At 43.4% G+C, this 19,879-nt stretch overlaps 1 protein-coding gene across 6 annotated transcripts in view; it reads left to right on the plus strand.

Annotated features, from left to right (window-relative positions):
* The window catches only part of LOC124041433 (sorbin and SH3 domain-containing protein 1-like), a 72,681-nt gene extending 56,257 nt beyond the window's left edge, over positions 1–16,424 (plus strand). For 5 of the 6 annotated variants that reach the window (XM_046359000.1, XM_046359004.1, XM_046359003.1 and 2 more), the window contains 12 exons: positions 492–667; positions 3,061–4,527; positions 7,753–7,838; positions 8,099–8,272; positions 9,988–10,034; positions 10,382–10,496; positions 10,919–11,044; positions 11,310–11,504; positions 14,199–14,297; positions 15,086–15,132; positions 15,492–15,598; positions 15,860–16,424. In XM_046359000.1, coding sequence (XP_046214956.1) covers positions 492–667; positions 3,061–4,527; positions 7,753–7,838; positions 8,099–8,272; positions 9,988–10,034; positions 10,382–10,496; positions 10,919–11,044; positions 11,310–11,504; positions 14,199–14,297; positions 15,086–15,132; positions 15,492–15,598; positions 15,860–15,927 — 2,707 coding nt within the window. In that variant the 3' untranslated portion in view covers positions 15,928–16,424. Of the gene's footprint in view, positions 1–491; positions 668–3,060; positions 4,528–7,752; positions 7,839–8,098; positions 8,273–9,987; positions 10,035–10,381; positions 10,497–10,918; positions 11,045–11,309; positions 11,505–11,738; positions 12,219–14,198; positions 14,298–15,085; positions 15,133–15,491; positions 15,599–15,859 lie in introns of those variants that run through there. The other variant, XM_046359005.1, reaches the window with a different exon arrangement.
* The last annotated feature ends 3,455 nt before the right edge of the window (positions 16,425–19,879 follow it).

Genomic DNA, 19,879 nt, shown 5'->3' on the forward strand with positions numbered 1-19,879 from the left:
GAGGCAGGAGCAACATGTGGTAACGTTCAGGCAATATTTTTTTCCCCCGAAATCTCTCCAATTGGCCCCTGTGGAATGCTAAGATAAGGGTGGTGAGCACAAATAGTGAGTGTTTTACGTCAAGGTCCAAATTCCAAGCATTCTTATATGGATGCGTCTTTGTACTCTTCATGTTCCCATAATACAAGTAAACAAAAAGGCTGAATGGACAAGTAATCAACCACAGAATGTTCAAAATAAGTCGAACCATATTGCGACTCGCAGAATTGCGTAAATACAAATGCAATGCTTCTTTATCCTTTCATAAAAATGCATTTTATGCAACATTTTGTAACTCAGTTAGACTGCACTTAATTGCCCATGCTCCCTTCTAGCTACAGTAGCTGGTTGTGTAAACATGTAGTCCTGTTCTAATCAGGCTTTCTGAGTAAAGCTGCTTTTTTTATAGGTTGAATCACTCTTTACTCCCTGTTTTTCTCACCCCTATCTAGCTCCGGGTGTAAGGCCGGACACAGCGAGGTGGAGAAGGACGAAGGCTCGTCTGGCAGCGAGCCAGCGGCTCCAGAATGCGACCGCTATGTTTACAAGAGCATCCTGGAGGGCGGGGATATTCCCTTGCAAGGTCTGCGGGCCCTCAACAAGCGCCATGCAAGCACCTCCTCTAAAGGTAGGGTTCCACCACTCAACACATGCTGCCAGTAAATCGGGGTGAACTGAACTGGCTTCACAGTGTGACTCTGAAAGCTTTTTTTTTTTTTTTTTTTTACCACTCAGACAGAACGGAATGACTTATGGGGATGATGAACCATAAAAGTGTCTGTCAGAGATACATGTGTTTCCTTTTAACTCTGAATGTCCTTGAGTGGCTCACGTATTATTTTCTCACCAGAGGCCAATCATCTTGCAGCATTTCTTTTTTTACTCAGATGTTTATTTGATCTATTATTGATATCATGGATCTTTCACCAAACTGTCCATATCCGCTTGGAAATCCATTGAGAGTTAGGCTGTTGGAGGTTTTCTCGCGAAATCAATGAATGAAGGCTATTAGGCTAACCTTGGGTTTTACCCCCCCCCCCCCCCCGTCTTCAGTTATTTGCCTCTGCAGGCCAGGCGGTCGTTGGAGAGGCTTAGGGGCAGGGCTCCGAAGTGTACTTAAGCCAGGGAGCAAAGGTCCAGGCGCCTGGGACGGATGGGGAGGAAAGGGGGAGATAAACAGGACTCTGGTTTTCACCGCTGGGCCAGACAGGGGTGAGATAAACAAGAAGGACGTAGCTGGGTGGTCAGGAATGAGGAAGTCAGCTGTCAGAGGGAGTTCAGAGGGTGGAATTCCTGCGCACATGACCAGGGGAGAGAAATGCGATGGGGAGAGGGAGAGGAAAGGAGGGAAGGGGACGAGGAAGGAAGGGGCACAACTCGGTGATGTTGCCCCAAGTTACCATCGCGCCAGTCCATTTGGAGTTTGTATCCGTTTTTTGCCAGATGCACAAATGTATTCTTTATATTCTTATTTGATGTGAGCCTTCTGCCCTTCTCAATTAATAAGAAATATTTGTTCTCAACAGAATGATTTTAGATGGCTAGTAGACCTACTGTATTGGGAAACAAAGTTACCAGATGACTTGACTGCAGTTCAAGTCCCTATCCTATAAAAGTCTTGCCTGAAGTCCCTTTTCCATCAAATTGTGGAAACTGCTGTAAAAGAGAATTCCGCCCAGAGTTATCTTGAGCAAACTTAGTTTACTGACTAGCACGCTTTCTCGTCATGGCTTGCCAGAGGAACGCCGCCTTGGACAATCAGTTACAGTACACCAGAGCAAGACAAAGTGCAGACAAAGAGACAAAGAAGCAACTCATCGCGTGGTTCTGCTTCGTGCTCTTTCAAACAATAATAGAGCACTTTGTTTGTCACCAAACTTTGCTTCCTGCAGGCTGTCCTGGTGGCTAAGATTGTAACGTCCCCTTATAATGTCATATTCATTTGAATAACAGTAGCATTCAACTTATTCAGTGTGTGGAGCTCAAACAGGACACTGAGGATATTGCAGGTCTGCCATATATGACTGAGCCAAAATGACAGACTCATAAGAATAATGGCAGTTAGAATTTGGAATCTTTGTGGAGTTACTTTCACGACAGCTGGTGGCAGTTATGTGTCATCATTCCCTACTGTGATGTGTCATTCCTTATTGTGGTAGAACCAGCACATACAGTACTTGGCATTACTAGCACATCACTTACTTAGGTGAGAGTCAACCATAGCCTCCTCATCGCAGCAGGTGTGTCTGGCTGAATATTATGCTGTAGGTAGTTGCTCACAGGGGTGTGAGCGACCTTGTCGTTCTTTACCGTTTTATTTGAGACTGTGGCCTGTGATTCCTCAATGCTGAGGCTTATTTCGTAGGTATTGTTTGTGTTAAGTAGTGCGTAGACAGGCAAGTAGCTTATAGAGTAATTTGTATTTCTTATGAACACGTACAGTATGAACGGTTTACTGGGTCATTTTTTTAAATACACGTTTTCAAAGCTCTCTGTTGTGAGTTTCAAGAGGCAAATATTAGAAAAGGAAGTCCAGTGTTTCACTCGAACAACAAGCTTACCACCATTACATCACAAGGCATTTCATGCATGACGTACTTCCCTGCTCTTTGCCCTTTCTGTTGTGTCGTTTACTTTATGTTCGCTGCTTACGATCACTACCAATTTAATTATGAACGATCGCGATTGAATAAGCATATCAGATCCAGTGAAAATACTACACACTTAATCAAAATCAACATTTTCACTGCTCCAACTAAAAACAAAGCATTTTACTTCATTTTACAGGTATCATTACTAATTGTATATCAGAGCCATTTGTGGCGTAACAGAGTCATTTGTACTATAGCAAAGTCATTTGTTACTTGACGTGAAATGAATCAAGTGTTTTTCTCCCTCCCATCAACTTCTGATGGAACCATTAGAAATGTGTTGACCCTGTATTTTTCTTCAGTGGGTGTGAATTTGTGACCATTGTAACCTAATACGCTGTTTATTTCTGTTGTTCTGCATGCTTGCCAGTGGATTATCAAGGTGGGAATGGCTATATCATTTCCCCCTGCTCTTCTGTAAATAGTCGATCAGTTCTTGCCAGTAATGCCCTAGGTTACCAGTGTAAGAATAAGAAGCCCTTATCTGCCGCCAAAGGCTGCATACCCCAAATCCTCCCCTCTAAGTTCAAACCTAAGCTGATGGCCCCTGGTGGTGACAGCCAGGACAGGAGGACTGTGCCTGCCAAGCACCCAAAGGCACACAGCTGTGAGGATATATACACAGGGAGCACAGGAGCAGAGGCCCGGGAGAGCGGACTACACTCAAACACAGACTCAGACTCCAATGATCTCCCTCTTGACTCTGAGACTGGTTTTCAAAATGGCAACCCTGAGACTAGAAGGAGCACAGCCGAGTTCTCCACCCTATACCGGAACATGCACAGCATCCAGAGGCCTTCCTACTCGGTGGGCTCCAGCCCCCACGGGAGTGTCCGAAGCCTGACCTCCCTGTTTGAAAAGGTGGGGATCAATGAAACTGATGGGGAGGGGCACGAGGCAGGGGGGAACATTCCCCGGCGGGACGCTGTGTTGTCAAGGGTGTCGGCGTTTGAACTGATCATCCAGCGCTCCAGCTCGACTCCCACACGCTCCTCCTCCATGCCAACGCTACCCACTGGCCCCACCCACAACCACGGCGCCGCCAACCTCTTCATGGTGTCTGCCGTCTCAGCTGAGTTGCTGCTGGTCACTGACCCTGGGCAGACAGAGGGCTGCCCTCTGGAGGACATGGAGGGCAAGGCAGCCCAAGACGAGGCCTCTCTATCAGGCAGCAAGATAGTGGAGGCGGTGGCATCCTCGGAGTACAGTGACACCCTGCGAGCCGAGTCTCTCTCTGGGACTGAGGTAGAGATAGAGCAGCACGGCTCCACAGAGAAAGTACCAAAAGAGAAACACCCAGTGGTCACTTTCTCCAGAACCTCAAACAGTCCCCCAGCACCAGTCACTCCATATGCTCCCCCACACAACTACCACCTCCACAACCACCACCACCACCACCTTAAACCCAGCAGCAAGTGCAAAGGCTCCTGCCCAGCCTCTTATACCCGGTTCACCACCATCCGGCGGCATGAGAGGCAGCAGCAGGCCTCAGCCCAGCAGGACAAACTCTCCACTCAGGAGAAAATAAAGAACTCCTCCTCTCTCCCCGCGAACCTCTTGCTCATGGGCCCTGCACCATTCATGGTGAAGAGGTCTCTCCAGTCTCACCGGGCCAAAAATTATGTCTCAGCTACTAAGGTGATGGCAGGTCAAAGGTCACAGACCCATTCTAGTGAGCCCAGGCCCCTCATCCCACAGCGTCTCTCTTCCTTGGAGGTGCTGGAGAGGCTTGGCACTGGGGAGGGTGCGCCGACCGGCAGTGACAACAACCTGACTAATGGGGGAGGCATGGACGCCAATGGGAATCTTCTGCAGCCGCTGGCAGCTCATCGCAGAGGTGGCTATCTCCTCCCCCTTCCTACACACCCGTGCCGATCTCTATGGCCACTCATTTAGTTTATTCTCCAAACTTTTCTTCCTCACATTGTGTCTGTTTCTTTCACAACGTGATGCTACCACCTTCCATCTTTTTAGTCTCTGTGGTTCGTGACAAAGTGACAATGCAGCCTCTCCATTTCAGTTTTTGGTGTTTTGGTTTTGGTGGTTTTTCCATTTTCACTTTCTTGCCCGACAAAATTGTTTTCCCACCAACCCATCACAAAACACTTGAGTAACGTTGCATGACACCTTCATTTTGATTAAAATATATTGAATTTAATGTAAAATGCCATGCAATGTTGGTGTGGGCTATTGTTATGGCATTGCGTACTGTATACACCCTCAAGCAATGTGTTACCCTGAATTGTTTTTAAGGCTTTGTGGATTTGGATTTGGTCAGCTTTGAGGTAAACAAATGTGCATCCTCCATTCATCTGTCATCCTCCATTCTATCATTCTGACAGGACTGGGGTTTCGAATAGAGACTGTGCTTCACACATAGCTGGCATTGGCATTTCCTGTGTTTATTCTGTGCGATAAAACATAGATTTCTGTCACAGAGGTTGGGAGCCAAAGGGGTTTACTATGATGCTTGCTTGGAGGCACTGTGCAATGTCTATTGGTAAAGGCTGGGTGGGAAGCAAGATGAGTAACGCAGTACAGTTAGTGGTGACTGGGATGAGGCACTAAACATGTCCGTGTGGAATTTAGATGACTCATTGGTAATGGGTGATATGTGTTCACATTGTACAACAACCATATCATAGTCACATTATTGTATCTCTCTCTCTCTCTCTCTCTCTCTCTCTCTGCCTTTTTTTCTATCATCAACACCCTAAAGCTTAGTCATGGTGTGTTACTGTGTTTGTTGTTGTTTTGTGCATGTGTTAATATACACTGAGTGTACAAAACATGAAGAACACCTTCCTTATAGTGATTTGCACCCCCCCCCCCTCGGAGACTAACAGCTCATATTTCTCTAGCTCATCAACAATAACACATTTGAGCCCTCCTGATCCATCATGGAAGTTATAAGATCCACTCTCTTGATCCATGAACTGCTCTGCTGCTGACCTACCCCATATACTGTAGATAGACATTCATGTGCTTCAATAAAATACTTTGTATAGTAGTTCACAATCACAATGACACACCGCAGCTACTATATATACTGTACAAGAATACAGACTGAGTGTACAAAACATTCAGAACACCCACAGTTGTGTCAAGTTGGCTGGATGTCCTTTGGGTGGTGGACCATTCTTGATAAACACGGGAAACTGATAAACACGAGAAAAAAACGGCAGCATTGCAGTTCTTGACACAAACCAGTGTGCATGGCACCTACCACCATACCCTGTTCAAAGGCACTTACATCTTGTCCATTCACCCTCTGAATGGCACGCGTACACAATCTATGTCTCAATTGTCTCAAGGCTTAAAAATCCTTCTTTAACCGGTCTCCTCCACTTCATCTACACGGATTGAAGTGGATTTAACACGTGACATCAATAAGGCTTTCCCCTCAATTCACCTGGTCAGTATGTGCCATGGAAAGAGCAGGTATTCGTAATGTTTTTGTACATTTAGTGTATGTTTTTTTCACCATTTTCTTTTTTGGGGGGGGGGTGTATCTTTCCTTTATTATACTGAAAATTACACCTTTTCTTTGGAGCAGGACTAGTTATATTTGGTACAATGTTACAAGTCCCCTTGCTTTGTCAAACTATACTTTATAGATCTATTTGAATTGTGGTATTGCAATGTGTTAGGGTTATTTACAATTTTAAAATATATACACTACCGTTCAAAAAGTTTGGGGCCACTTAGAAATGTCCTTGTTTTTGAAAGGAAAGCACATTTTTGTTGTCCATTAAAATAACATCAAAATTGATCATAAAAACAGTGTAGATATTGTTAATGTTGTACATGACTATTGTAGCTGGAAACGGCTGATTTTTAATGGACTATCTACATAGGCGTACAGAGGCCCATTATCAGTAACCATCACTCCTGTGTTCCAATGGCACGTTGTGTTAGCTAATCCAACTTTATCATTTTAAAAGGCTAATTGATTATTAGAAAACCCTTTTGCAATTGTGTTAGCACAACGGTTGTTCTGATTAAAGAAGCAAAAAACTGTCCTTCTTTAGACCAGTTGAGTATCTGGAGAATCAGCATTTGTGGCTTCGATTACAGGCTCAAAATGGCCAGAAACAAAGTACTTTCTTCTGAAACTTGTCAGCCTAATTAAGGCTATTCCATGCGAGAAATTGGCAAGAAACTGAAGATCTCGTACAACGCTTTGTACTACTCCCTTCACAGAACAGCACAAACTGTCTCTAACCAGAAGAGAAAGAGGAGTGGGAGGCCCCTGTGCACAACTGAGCAAGAGGACAAGTACATTAGAGTGTCTAGTTTGAGAACAGACACCTCACAAGTCCTCAACTGGCAGCTTCATTAAATAGTACTTGCAAAACACCAGTCTCAATATCAACAGTGAAGAGGTGACTCTGGGATCCTGGACTTCTAGGCATCTTAGACTGGCCAATAAAAAGAAAAGATTAAGAACTGGACAGAGGAACTCTGCCTAGATGTCCAGCATCCCGGAGTCGCCTCTTCACTGTTCATTTCTCAGAACAAGAATAGACTGGCGAGATTCAAAAGAAAGTACTTTGTTTCAGAACATTTTGAGCCTGTAATCAAACCCACAAAGGCTGATGCACCAAGTACTCAACTAGTCTAAAGAAGACCAGTTTTATTGCTTCTTTAATCAGAACGGGCGTTTTGAGCTGTGCTAACATAATTGCAAAAGGGTTTTCTAATGATCAATTAGCCTTTTAAAATGGTAAACTTGGATTAGCTAACACAACGTGCCATTGGAACACAGGAGTGATGGTTGATGATAATAGGCCTCTGTATGCCTATGTAGATATTCCATTAAAAATCAGCCGTTTCCAGCAACGATAGTCATTTACAACATTAACAATTTCTACACTGTATTTATGATCAACTTGATGTTATTTCTTTCAAAAACAAGGACATTTCAAAGTGACCCCAAACTTTTGAACGATAGTGTATATTACAGATATTGAGAGCAGCATTATTGATACATTTTGTTATGTGAAAATGTTCAATCACTTGTAAGATTTTCAGGACATAATTTATTTATTTTTCATACTAGATTCAGACTCGTCCCAGGCTTTGACCCAAGGAGACCTTGGTGACGGCCAGGATGAGGTGGTTAGGAGACGCCATGGAGACAAAGAGGTAACATTTCTTTATAGTTTTCAATCATTTCTGAAATGTTTAGTTTCTAGTCATCTCAACAAAACCTGATAGGGCTTCACACTCTTTTTGAACAAGAAATAGAACTCAAAACGTTTCAGTGTAAACTAAAACGGTGAAATATTTTAACAATTTTAAAATCTTGAAAATGTCAGTAGTCCTCACAACTATTCATGTGGCATACAAGAACAAGTGAAATACAAAAAAATGTACTGGCAGATTATGCTGTGTTTCCCTGACAGAAAATCCTCGAAGAGCAGCGGCGGTTGAAGAGGGAGCAGGAGGAGGCTGACACAGCATCGAGGCGACACACAGGAATCGTTCCCACCCACCACCAGTTCATCACTAATGAACGCTTCGGAGACCTGCTCAACATCAACATCAACGACACAGACAAGAGGAAATCCGGATCAGAGGTACAGTACAGTACCATCCCTCTCATTGTGCAACATGACAGCTATTTTGGTGATGTGTGTGCGTTAGTGGTGTGTCAGCTGTTTTTTCACACCCACCCGCCCGCAAATGCCAGTAACCCATCGGCAACCTTCCGACTACTGTATGTACTGTATATAAAAAAAATATATATATATATTCTTCATAAAGGTAGTGTACTGGGCCTTTATTAGTCCTGTATTAGCGGGCCAATATACCCCCCCTCGCCCCAACATAGGGGAGCACAACATAGGTAAGCAGATCATAGGCTAGCATTACTTGCTTGCACAACATAGTTTTGATCCCTCCCCCGTTATGTTTCCGGGACATATATTGTCATCATGATAAACCTGCTGTTCACTGTGTATTCCCTGGCACACATTTAAAAGGGAAAGGAGGATACCTAGTCAGTTGTACAACTGAATGCCTTCAACTGAAATGTGTCTTCCGCATTTAACACAACCCCTCTGAATCAGAGATCTTAATCGACATCTATTTCTTTGCCCAGGGAACAGTGGGTTAACTGCCTTGCTCAGGGACAGAACGGCCAATTTTTACCTTGTCAGCTCAGGGATTCGATCCAGCAACCTTTCAGTTACTGGCCCAACGCTCTAACCACTAGGCACTACGTTTTAATCAGTCAGCTTCCTCTATTGGCAGTGCTCTATCCGTTTGACTGTAGCCCACAGTAGCCCAGTATTTACCACAGGACAGAAACACAGTCACAAGAGCTGTTTCACTCAGATCATTGCTAGAATATTGTCAGTGGATCAGGGTCACTGAAAGGGCACAAGTAACAACCAGATGAGCTCAGAGATTAAATTAAGCCACTCAAAAACATTTATGCATTTTAACTAATTACCATTGTACGTAACCAGTACAAATTAGTACTCTGGATTATATTTGTTTATGTTTTTATTCAGTTTTGGAAGCATATAATAACAAAGTTAGTGTTAATTTCCAGTGCGTTATAAGCTGTGAAGAAGAAAACAAATGTATATTGCAACTGGCATGTACAAATGATATGTGTTTTTTTATGAATCAACAATGTCTTTCTACAGGGCAGTGGTGGGAAAAGTACCCAGTTGTCATACTTGAGTAAAAGTAAAGATACCTTCATAGAAAATGACTCAAGTAAAAGTTCAAGTCAACCACTAAAATACTACTGGAGTAAAAGACACAAAGTATTTGATTTGATGATTTTATGAAGTATCAAAAGTAAATAATGTGTGTTTAGTGAGCCCACCCGATCAGAGGCAGTATGGATGACCAGAGATGTTCTCTTGATAAATATGTTATTTGGACCATTTTCTGTCCTGCTAAACATTCAAACTGTAATGAGTATGTTTGGGTGTCAGGGAAAATGTATGGAGTAAAAAGTAAATGATTTTCAATAGCAATGTAGTAAAGTACAAGTTGTCAAAAATATAAATAGTAATGTGAAGTACAGATACCCAAAAAACGACTTAAGTAGTACTTTCAAATATTTTTACTTAAGTACTTACACCACTGTAACAGGGTATGAAGATGAGGGTATAATAGGACTGGGAACATAAACCAGAAGATAGTCTTGTGTGAATCTTGCAAGACCAGCCTGAAATGAATAACCATCGTTCCGTACATGTCACATGTCGCATTGGAGTCCAGTCTCCTTTATCCATGCTTATTTTCTAACAGTCCTTGCTTTGTTTGTTTACAGAGAACTCCAGCCCTGGCTCGGTTTGACTTCAGAGCAGAGACTCTAAAGTGGGTCATATTCATTGGCACACATACCATAAGTGATTTCAAGAGCATGCACAAAATACATTTAAGCTGCAGTGAAATATAAACACTGGTGTGTTGTAATCATCACGTGACTGTAACACGTAACACGTGTGACTGATGGTGGTTTAGATGAATCTCCAGTCTCACACAGCAATTTACACGTGGGGAGACGTCATTCTAAGTCTTTGAGTGAAATATTTAAAGTGGGTGATATTTCGGAAGTACTTTGTCATATTGCTCAGATGCCTTTGACATTTTGCTCATATTGCATTTTGAAATGAATGCATATTGTTGAATCCAATAACTTAACCTAAGTTTGTTTTTTTCAGGGAGTTACCATTTCAAAAGGGAGACATTGTGTACATCATTCGACAGGTGGATAATAATTGGTTCGAAGGGGAGCATCATGGCAGAGTCGGCATCTTCCCACGGAGTTATGTTGAGGTACAACCACTTCCTGTATTTTGACTCAAAAAGAACTCTGACCTTTTCTTACCAGACGGAACTCACTATAGTACGGTACAGACTGATGTGCCAAACAGATTAGTCAGTGCAGGGTTATTATGACACCAGTCAGTTCAGAAGTTTAAGTAAGAGTCCCAGTAATGATATTCACCGGAGTCATGTTCAGTAAGAAGAAACTGTTCTGAAACAGAGTGAAACAGGGAGGTGCTACCTGAACATGTCCATTAAAAACACAGATATTTGTTTCCTGTCGCAAAGCGTTTTTTCCCACAGTGTGCCCTCCCGAATGTGACACTGGTACCTTGCAATGACTTTAACTGATACCCTCCTAAACTTGACACTTGTTTCTGGCATTGAAGTTGACCGATGCATTTTGGGCTTTGTGTGTATGTTTGCTCCAGCTCCTTCCCCCCACGGAGAAGGCCCAGCCAAAGAAGAGTGCCCCAGTGCAGGTGCTGGAGTATGGAGAGGCCATAGCCCGTTTCAACTTCACAGGGGACACGGTGGTGGAGATGTCATTTAGAAAGGTAAAAAGAAGAATTTTTTTTAAGGTATTGAGCTTAGGAGCGTCTGAAACATTTGTTCCTCTTTTTGCGTAATGCAAAATGGAAATCGCAAAGTGTTACAACATAATGTAGTAACATCATAGTGTTATGATACAGGAAATACAGTATGCTTAACATAAATATTGTGCATGCTGGTGTTTAGTTTGTGCTTGATGTGATGTTATTCCAATGCTATGCATCGAAATGTGCGATCATATGAGCTAACGGGATACCAATGTGTCTACAGGGAGAGAGGATCATCCTAATTCGCAGGGTCGATGAGAACTGGTACGAGGGCAAGGTCTCCGGTTCCAATCGCCAGGGTATCTTCCCCGTCACCTACATAGAGGTGCACAAACGACCCAGAGTCAGGAATGGATTGGATTATCCAGACCCGCCCATTGGCCAATCACCTCACCGCAGCCTCAATGCTTCCCCTCAGGTAATGGCACACTCTCTTGTAGAGCTCAGTCTGTCCAGGAATACAACAATCCCAAACGCTCCAAGTTTGTCTCTTTTTAAAATTTTGTTTACTTTGGAGCTGTAATATTCTTTTTATTTTTCTTTATTATTTGTGTTCATTTTTTGCTCATGTCTAATGTTTCATCTTTCCTTTCAATTTCTGTCCCTCGTCCTCCCCTCTCTCTCTCTCTGGATGGTCATTTTGGTCTATAAGCTGAACCGTGTCCGTAGCAACCGGCTCATCTCGTCCCCCCCTGTCCCTCCCCCACTCCCCCCACCGCTCTGTGTCCCCCGAGGTCCACGCCATCTCCTCTGAGTGGATCTCCCTGACCATAGGGGGTGCCGGCCCCCCTGCTGCCCCAACCCCTCCTCTACCCCCACTCCCCTCTGTGTCTTATCGCTGGGGCGAGTACCTGCCCCCTTCCATGTCCGCCAGCCCCGTGCCCCCCATCTGCGGCAGCCCTTACTGCATCTCCCCAATGGCCTCCCCTTCCGCCTCCCCCCCTGCCCCCACCCTACCCACCCCGCCCTGGCTCAGCCACCCCTTACCTCACCTTCACCCCTCCCCAGGGGGAGGACTTCCTGCTCTCCCCTCCCTCTCCTCGTCTGTCCCGCAGTCTGAGCCCCTGTGGGGGGGTGGGCCTGGAGAGCTGGCTGACAGGGGCCAGTCCCTTGCGCATCCTGGAGAGGGATTTGATGGAGGGGGAGGGGGCAGAGGGAGACAGGGGCACTGGACGCGAAGCCCTGGGCTGCTGGCGAAATAGCCCTGCAGAGGTATCTGGCCTACTGCATGGTGTGCAGTGTTGCATCTCAGGCTCAATGTGGCTGGAACTGGAGGTCTCACCTCCATGAGCCACAATAAGAGGATGTTTCCATTGATGATGCCTCTAGATAGATAATTGTGCAATAGATAGTGAATGATGACTAACTGTAATGTTGAACTAAAGTTGACCCTCCTCCAATGCAATCAGCAGAGCTTACACGACTCCTGTGTCATATTTTGGTCTGCATGTGTTTCTGTGTGTGCCCTACTCACATGCACATGTTTGAGTGGTAAATTATCTCCTCAGGTGTTTGGAATGAAAACCATGTGCATGATTTGTATTTTTGAAATGTGTTGAATGATTCAGAGAGTTGTTGCAGAATCTTGACCCCCACCACTATAGCATCATCTCACTGGGCACAGACATAGATTCAACCTCTATTCCACGTTCATTGACATGATGTGGAAACAACATTGATTCAACCAGTGTGTACCCAGTGGGATGTTGTAAAATTTTAACGATCAAGATTGATTTGGGAACAATACGAAACAAGTGTATGAATGTTTTTATAGAACATATAGATGTCCTGTGTAGCTCAGTTGGTAGAGCATGGTGCTTGTAACGCCAGGGTAGTGGGTTTGATCCCCGGGACCACCCATACGTAGAATGTATGCACACATGACTGTAAGTCGCTTTGGATAAAAGCGTCTGCTAAATGGCATATATTATTATTATTATATTATTTTTTTAATTATAGAAAATTACTTTTGTTCGAGAGACACACTACATGACCAAAGGTATGTGGACACCTGCTCGTTGAACATCTCATTCCAAAATTTTGGGGAAATGAATATGGAGTTGGTCCCCCCTTTGCTGCTATAACAGCCTCCACTCTTCTGGGAAGGCTTTCCACTAGATGTTGGAACATTGCTGTGGGGACTTGCTTCCATTCAGCCACAAGTGCATTAGTGAGGTCGGGCACTAACGATGGGCGTTTAGGCCTGGCTCGCAGTCGGTGTTCCAATTCATCCCAAAGTTGTTCGATGGAGTTGAGGTCAGGGCTCTGTACAGGCCAGTCAAGTTCTTCCACACCGATCTCGACAAACCATTTCTGTATGGATCTCGCTTTGTGCATGGGGCATTGTCATATTGACACAGGAAAGGGCATTCCCCAAACTCCAGGCATCCGCCAAACCCATATTTGTCCGTTGCACTGCCAGATGGTGAAGCGTGGTTCATTAATCCAGAGAACGAGTTTCCACTGCTCCAGAGTCCAATGGACGGCGAGCTTTACACCACTCCAGCTGATAGTTGGCATTGCGCATGGTGACCTTAGGCTTATATGCGGCTGCTCAGCCATGGAAACCCATTTTATGAAGCTCCTGATGAAGTTATTGTGCCCTACATTGCTTCCAGAGGCAGTTTGGAACTCGGTAGTGAGTGTTGCAGCAGAGCACAGTACATTTTTATGCGCTTCAGAACTCGGCAGCCCCGATCTGTGAGTTTGTGTGGCCTACCACTTTGCGCCTGAGCCATTGTTGCTCCTAGAAATTTGATGAACTGACTTGTTGGAAAGGTGGCATCCTATGACGGTGCCACGTTGAAAGTCACTGAGCTATTCAGTAGGGTAATTCTACTGTGAATATTTGTCTATGGAGATTGCATGGCTGTGTGCTCGATATTATACACCTGTCAACAGCGGGTGTGGCTGGAATAGCCGAATCCACTAATTTGAAGAGGTGTCCACATACTTTTGTATGTATAGTGTACGTCTCACCAAGAGTGTGAAATGACTTCCACTGCAATTCTGTTTACGGCACACACGGTTGAAAATGAATTGCGTCCTGTAGACATGAACTCCTATTTGCGTTCCATGCATGAGTCTAATGTTTGTATTGTTCCTCTTACAGCTGGTGAAGAATGAGAGTGACTACCAGGGTAGAACCTCCAGGAGCCCTGTCATGTTGTTTGACATCCACGACAACAACATGAATGCTAACTCATTTGCGGTAAGGTGCTGGTTTGCATGTCGTGGGCTGACGATACAATTAGAAAGCGTATAAGTTTGATATTTCTGGATTAGAAATATGCGGTGGGGGTTCGTTTTCTCGATGATCTACGGTGGTCGTTTCCTTTAACTCATCAATGTCGAGATATTCATGTAACTTCACGTCATCACTTAACAAATCATTTATACTAAACCGCGTCACTCAGCTTCCGACTTTCATTTCGATTTTCTGCAAAAACGAGTCAATAAGATTAATATGACAGCATTCTTGCATGACCTTGCTGCCACCATTTCCTCCCCATTGGTTGTGCATGTCTTCTTTTGAATGTTAGCAGACGTTCACTAATATTTCATTGTGACTGTACATTCTACCTGCCACTCACTCTAGTGTCTTGCTCTTCCATGCGTACCCCTTTGCCGGACTCCAACACGATCTCTCCTGGTTTTTCACGGCTTTCCTGGTTTTTCCTGGTTTCTAATGGACCCTTCTCTTTCTGACTTGCTACTCACCGGACCTCCTACCTTTCTTCTTCCTGTACGTCCTCTAAACTCCCTGCCCTGCCCCTCTCCATAATCTCTCCTCCTCTTCTGGGTTGACTGGGAATTCTGTGGAAATTCTCCCTCTGACCTGACCACTGTCACTAGGAAGCGGTTTGTAATGAGATCATGAATATAGCTGAGACCTCAGTGAGGTACTGCAGCACCCTCTCCCCCCACCTTCATGACTCTGTCCTTCACAGACTCCTGCCCCCCCTTCACCCCAGTAAACAATCTCTCATCATTTCCCAGCAACCCCAGTCCCACAGCCCGGAGCCGAGTCGTCTCAGCTGTGGAATGTGAGTATGGCCGTCTGAAGTCTGTCCCTACGTCTAGTCTTAGCTCTGGGTACACTGGTTACTGTTATACTGTTATACTCTGACTAAAGGATTCAAAGCCCCAGTTCAAGAGTCATGTTCATTAGGGCACACAACGGAAAAAGGTTTTGAAAGCTTTGCAACTGAAAAACAAAAATGAGCATTTTGAGAGTAATCCCTCTGTTTCAGTTGGTTTCAATCCGTTTGGTGCCTAATGAAATTGCCATTTACCAGACCAGGACCTGGTCTGGTAAATGCATTTCTTATATCGTTTTTGAAATTATGTCTCTCAAGCCCTTTTTATGGTTGTATTTCTGACTTTATGTAGTGTTACCCTACAGTTTCCAGGCTTTGTACTGTTACGTGCCACAGAATGAGGATGAGCTGGAGCTGCAGGAGGGAGATCTTGTCAGCGTAATGGAGAAGTGTGACGATGGCTGGTTTGTTGGTATGTGCCTGGGGCCTCAGGATAGATTGCCCGAAGATATAGTCATAATCACTGTGTCACAGCGTGTCACATACATCCATATAAGGTTACAGCAGAGTCAGAGCAGAGGGTTAATCTTCCACGTTGGTCATTTCTCAGAAATTCTCACATGGATGTTCAAGCTCATAGAGTTCAATAGTGCCCAACTTACATTTGTTCTGCCTGAGTAGGCACATTTGAGTGCAATGACTAACAATGTGGTTGTTGTTTTTTCATTCTCAGGTACCTCAAAGAGGACCAAACAGTTTGGCACGTTTCCAGGAAACTACGTGAAAGAGGTCAACTTGTAACCTGTCAACAGACATTTATAGTGTGAGGAGAACCCAGCTCTAACCCGTGGTTACCATTCAAGTATTTGGGAAGGCATTACTATTGCGCTTGATTGTTTCAATTAGGATAGTCATTCAGTCAGGTGAATATGTTTGTCTGGTGTAAGTGATCAGTTTGGTGTGAGGTATGTTGATGTACATGAGGCGAAGACAGGAGGAAGCTTTGCTGTTGACTCACTGCCCAAACGTCAGTGTGGTGTATACGTACTCCAACCATATCCCACACAGTACATGGGCTGAATTTATAATATCCTATTCTGACAATAGATCTTTTAGTTTTAAAAAATCCTCCCAAAATGTCAGCACATACAGACTACGTTATAAAATGAGTTTGCAAAACATTATGAACACCAGATTTTTTCCATGACATAGACTGACCAGGTGAATCCAGGTGAAAGCTATGATCCCTTATTGATGTTGTTAAATCCACTTCACATCAGTATAGATGAAGGGGAGGAGACAGGTTAAAGAAGCATTTTTAATCCTTGAGACAATTGAGACATGGATTGTGTATGTGTGCCATTCAGAGGGTGAATGGGCAAGACAAAAGCTTTAAGTGCCTTTGAACAGGGTATGGTAGTGGGTACCAGGCGGACCGGTTTGTGTCAAGAACTGCAACGCTGCTGGGATTCTTAATGCTCAATCTGTTTCCCGTGTGTTTCACGAATGGTCTACCACCCAAAGGACATCCAGCCAACTTAACACAACTGTGGGAGGCATTGGAGTCAATATGGGCCAGCATCCCTGTGGAACGCTTTCAACATGTCCCAACTCAATATTAGGAAGGTGTTCTTACTGTTTTGTACACTCAGTCAGTATTCTTGTACAGTATATTTAGTGATTGTTAACTACTATACAAAGTATTTTTTGAAGCGCATGACTGTCTATCTACAGTATATGGGGGGTCAGCAGCAGAGCAGTTCATGGATCAAGAGAGTGGATCTTATAACTACCATGATGGTATACGAGGGCTCAAATGTGTTGTTCATGAGCTAGAGAAATAGGAGCTGTTATTCATCAGCTATCTTTCAGGACCTTTTTTGGCGAAAGCATTTTTCATTGACTTTGAATGCGGATACATACATCTGAAGGTCGTCTAGAAGAGTCATGTTTTTCCTAGGAAAAGCCAGTAACTAGTATTGTTAGACATACCATGGAGGTATCAGGCTGTATGTGATGGCACATACTTGGACAGGGTCCAACAAACCATATTCCTTGATTCAAATTTTGAAAACCCATTGACCTGACAGTGAACTTTTTTAATTATAGAATCGTGGAATGGCTTGGTTTCATTAGCTCAGAATGCACTGAAAACTATAAAGCCATGTTTGTGACAATGTAGTCAATGTAGGCTTGTAGTCTTCATAAAATAGCCGGGCGTTCTTACCTCAGTGTAGTCCAAAAGCTTCCAATGCCGTTTTATTATTGCCTTTGTTTTCTAACCAAGGTGTGTCCTATAATTCGAGTATGTTCGTGTGCATGATAGAAATCTGGAAATGCTCAAACACGTTTGCTAATATTAGCTCAGCTTTCTGTCAGCTGAAGTGATTAACACAATCAGGAAGACTGGTTGTGCTATGTACATACCTGATTAAGACAGATCGTGCATGTGTATGAAGGCGTGTACGTGCAAGCAAGCTTTTATGCCTATGTGTCACACATCTCTTATCAAAAATGATTTTCTGTCATCTTGTACAGCATATCTGTCCCGTAAAATTAGAAGTAACATTAGCTGTCTGATCTATTGTGATTCCTGTGAGGTAGCTTGGTGGCAGCTATACTGGCTCCAGTGAAACCACAGGACAGGCGTGGTGTGCCACTCTTTTTAAAGCACTTAACTTCCGCCCCGAGGTCATTTTTGAGCTTTCTCCTCACACTAGTTGTATACTAATTAATTTGAAGTTTAAAAAGGCCTTGCGTGAACTAACACTCGCACTTTACTTTTTTTTCCCCCTTACTAGCGCTGACTTTGCTGATAGCTACTTTATTGAGGAAAAATGTACTTACTATGACTGTGATGTGTGGTTGACCCACCTAGCTATCTTAAGATGAATGCACTAACTGTAAGTCGCTCTGAATAAGAGTGTCTGCGAAATGATTAAAATGTAAATGTAACTCTTTGTTTGAGTAACGATTGATTTTCATTTGTGAGCATTTTACTTTTTACATTTGACAAATTATATATCCCAATATTGTTGGATACAGGGGCCTTTTATACACAGTAGACTATGTGTAGCCTCAGTGTAGCATCTGAGAGAGCTAAGCTATTTATGAGCATTAAACTACATCAATGCCATTATTATTTTGAGGCCAGCAGGTACAACCAGAAAAACATTACTCATTATCTTTGAGCTGGATTGCTCCCTCAGTGAAGATTGCTTTAAATTCGGATATCAACGCATTGAAACAGTCTTCCTGTGAGGACAGAGGTCCTCAATCTGAGAGCTACATCAGATCACTATGCCGGTAACAGCCACCATACGTCAGAATATATCCTGAAAACGTAGCAGATTGAAATAAGAATGTATTGTGTTGTGGCAGCTCTACTTTCTTCTCTCTTACTTTGTGCGTATCTAATTATTCCTCCTTATGCCTCACTGCTATGCGTTCTTCGAAGGAATCCTCAATGTCATGAGTGACAGTAGTCTGGGTTCACGAGGCCAATAGAATTGAAATGTGTTTCTAAGACAAAAAGAAGTATATCTGTCATAAGACTATCAACATCTAACTAGTATTATTACCTTTATAGTAATACTTCATCTACTTAATGATGACTTATGTTAAATATCGTTTAAAGCTATTAGTGACATGTTCACATTGTCAGTTTGAAGTGACTAAAATCCTATTTATTTGCATATCCGATTCAAATCTTTTCTTTGTCCTGCAGTCTGAACAGCCAAAAACCACATGGAATCTTGATATTTCTAACCACCTTTCGAAGGTGGTTTGAAGTCAGATACATATCTGATTCCTGGCCATGTAACTTGTGTCTTAATGGTCGAATCTGATTTATTTGCCCCCAAGTGGTTTTTAGACTGTTATGTGGCATATCTTGTTGCTTGCTAGCTACTTTGTTGACCGTTTGACAAGAACATGTGGTAACTAACTAGTTAACTTGTTAATTGTTTACAAACAAATGAGTGAATGTTCTAGAAAGCTTAAACAGCTACCTAGCTAGGTAGTTGGCTGCTGTGGCGAGCCCCAAAAAAATCATTTGTTTTGAAAGTTGCATCATCTTATCCTTTGAGGCTTTAAACGTGTTCTTACACTGTAACTTTTAAGCATTCAAAGTAACTGGGAAACGTCCATGTCATGAACTTATATCAACTTAGCTTGCTACATAGCTTCTGAGTGATAGGAAGCACGAGCACCACCACCAATCAGCCTACACCACTGAGCACACACCATCATTACTATGACAACTAGCGTAGCCATGTCAGCAAATGACTGCCATCTGAACACACACACATCCGATCCGATCCGAACTGATTTGAGCATTGAGGCTTTAGTGGCTGCCACCTATCATGTTTACCTTGTGAGACATTTAAGTACAGTTCTGCCTGTTTACTCATCTGTCAGTTGTACTTGAAAAGGAATAGAAACTTCATTCTGTCAAGCTGTTACAGTGTTTGTCATTGACATGAGACAATTACAACACCCGAACATTCAACATCATTGTTTTTCCCCTAGCTTGTTAACTGCCAATTGCCAAACATTGATGAGAATATAGTCTTGTGTGACAGTTGTTTTAACGAAACCAGTTACATTGTTACATTACAGAATAAGGTCCAGGGACAATTGAGTACAGAGAGGTCTGTTCCATCTCACACTGACTGTACGATAGACTTTGGCAACAAGCAATCACTCTTCTTGTGGTATCATATCATAGCCTCACAAGTCCGTGTAAAATGTT

The sequence above is a fragment of the Oncorhynchus gorbuscha genome, linkage group LG08 (genome assembly GCF_021184085.1).
Source record: "Oncorhynchus gorbuscha isolate QuinsamMale2020 ecotype Even-year linkage group LG08, OgorEven_v1.0, whole genome shotgun sequence".
In the NCBI taxonomy this organism is placed as follows: Eukaryota; Metazoa; Chordata; class Actinopteri; order Salmoniformes; family Salmonidae; genus Oncorhynchus; species Oncorhynchus gorbuscha.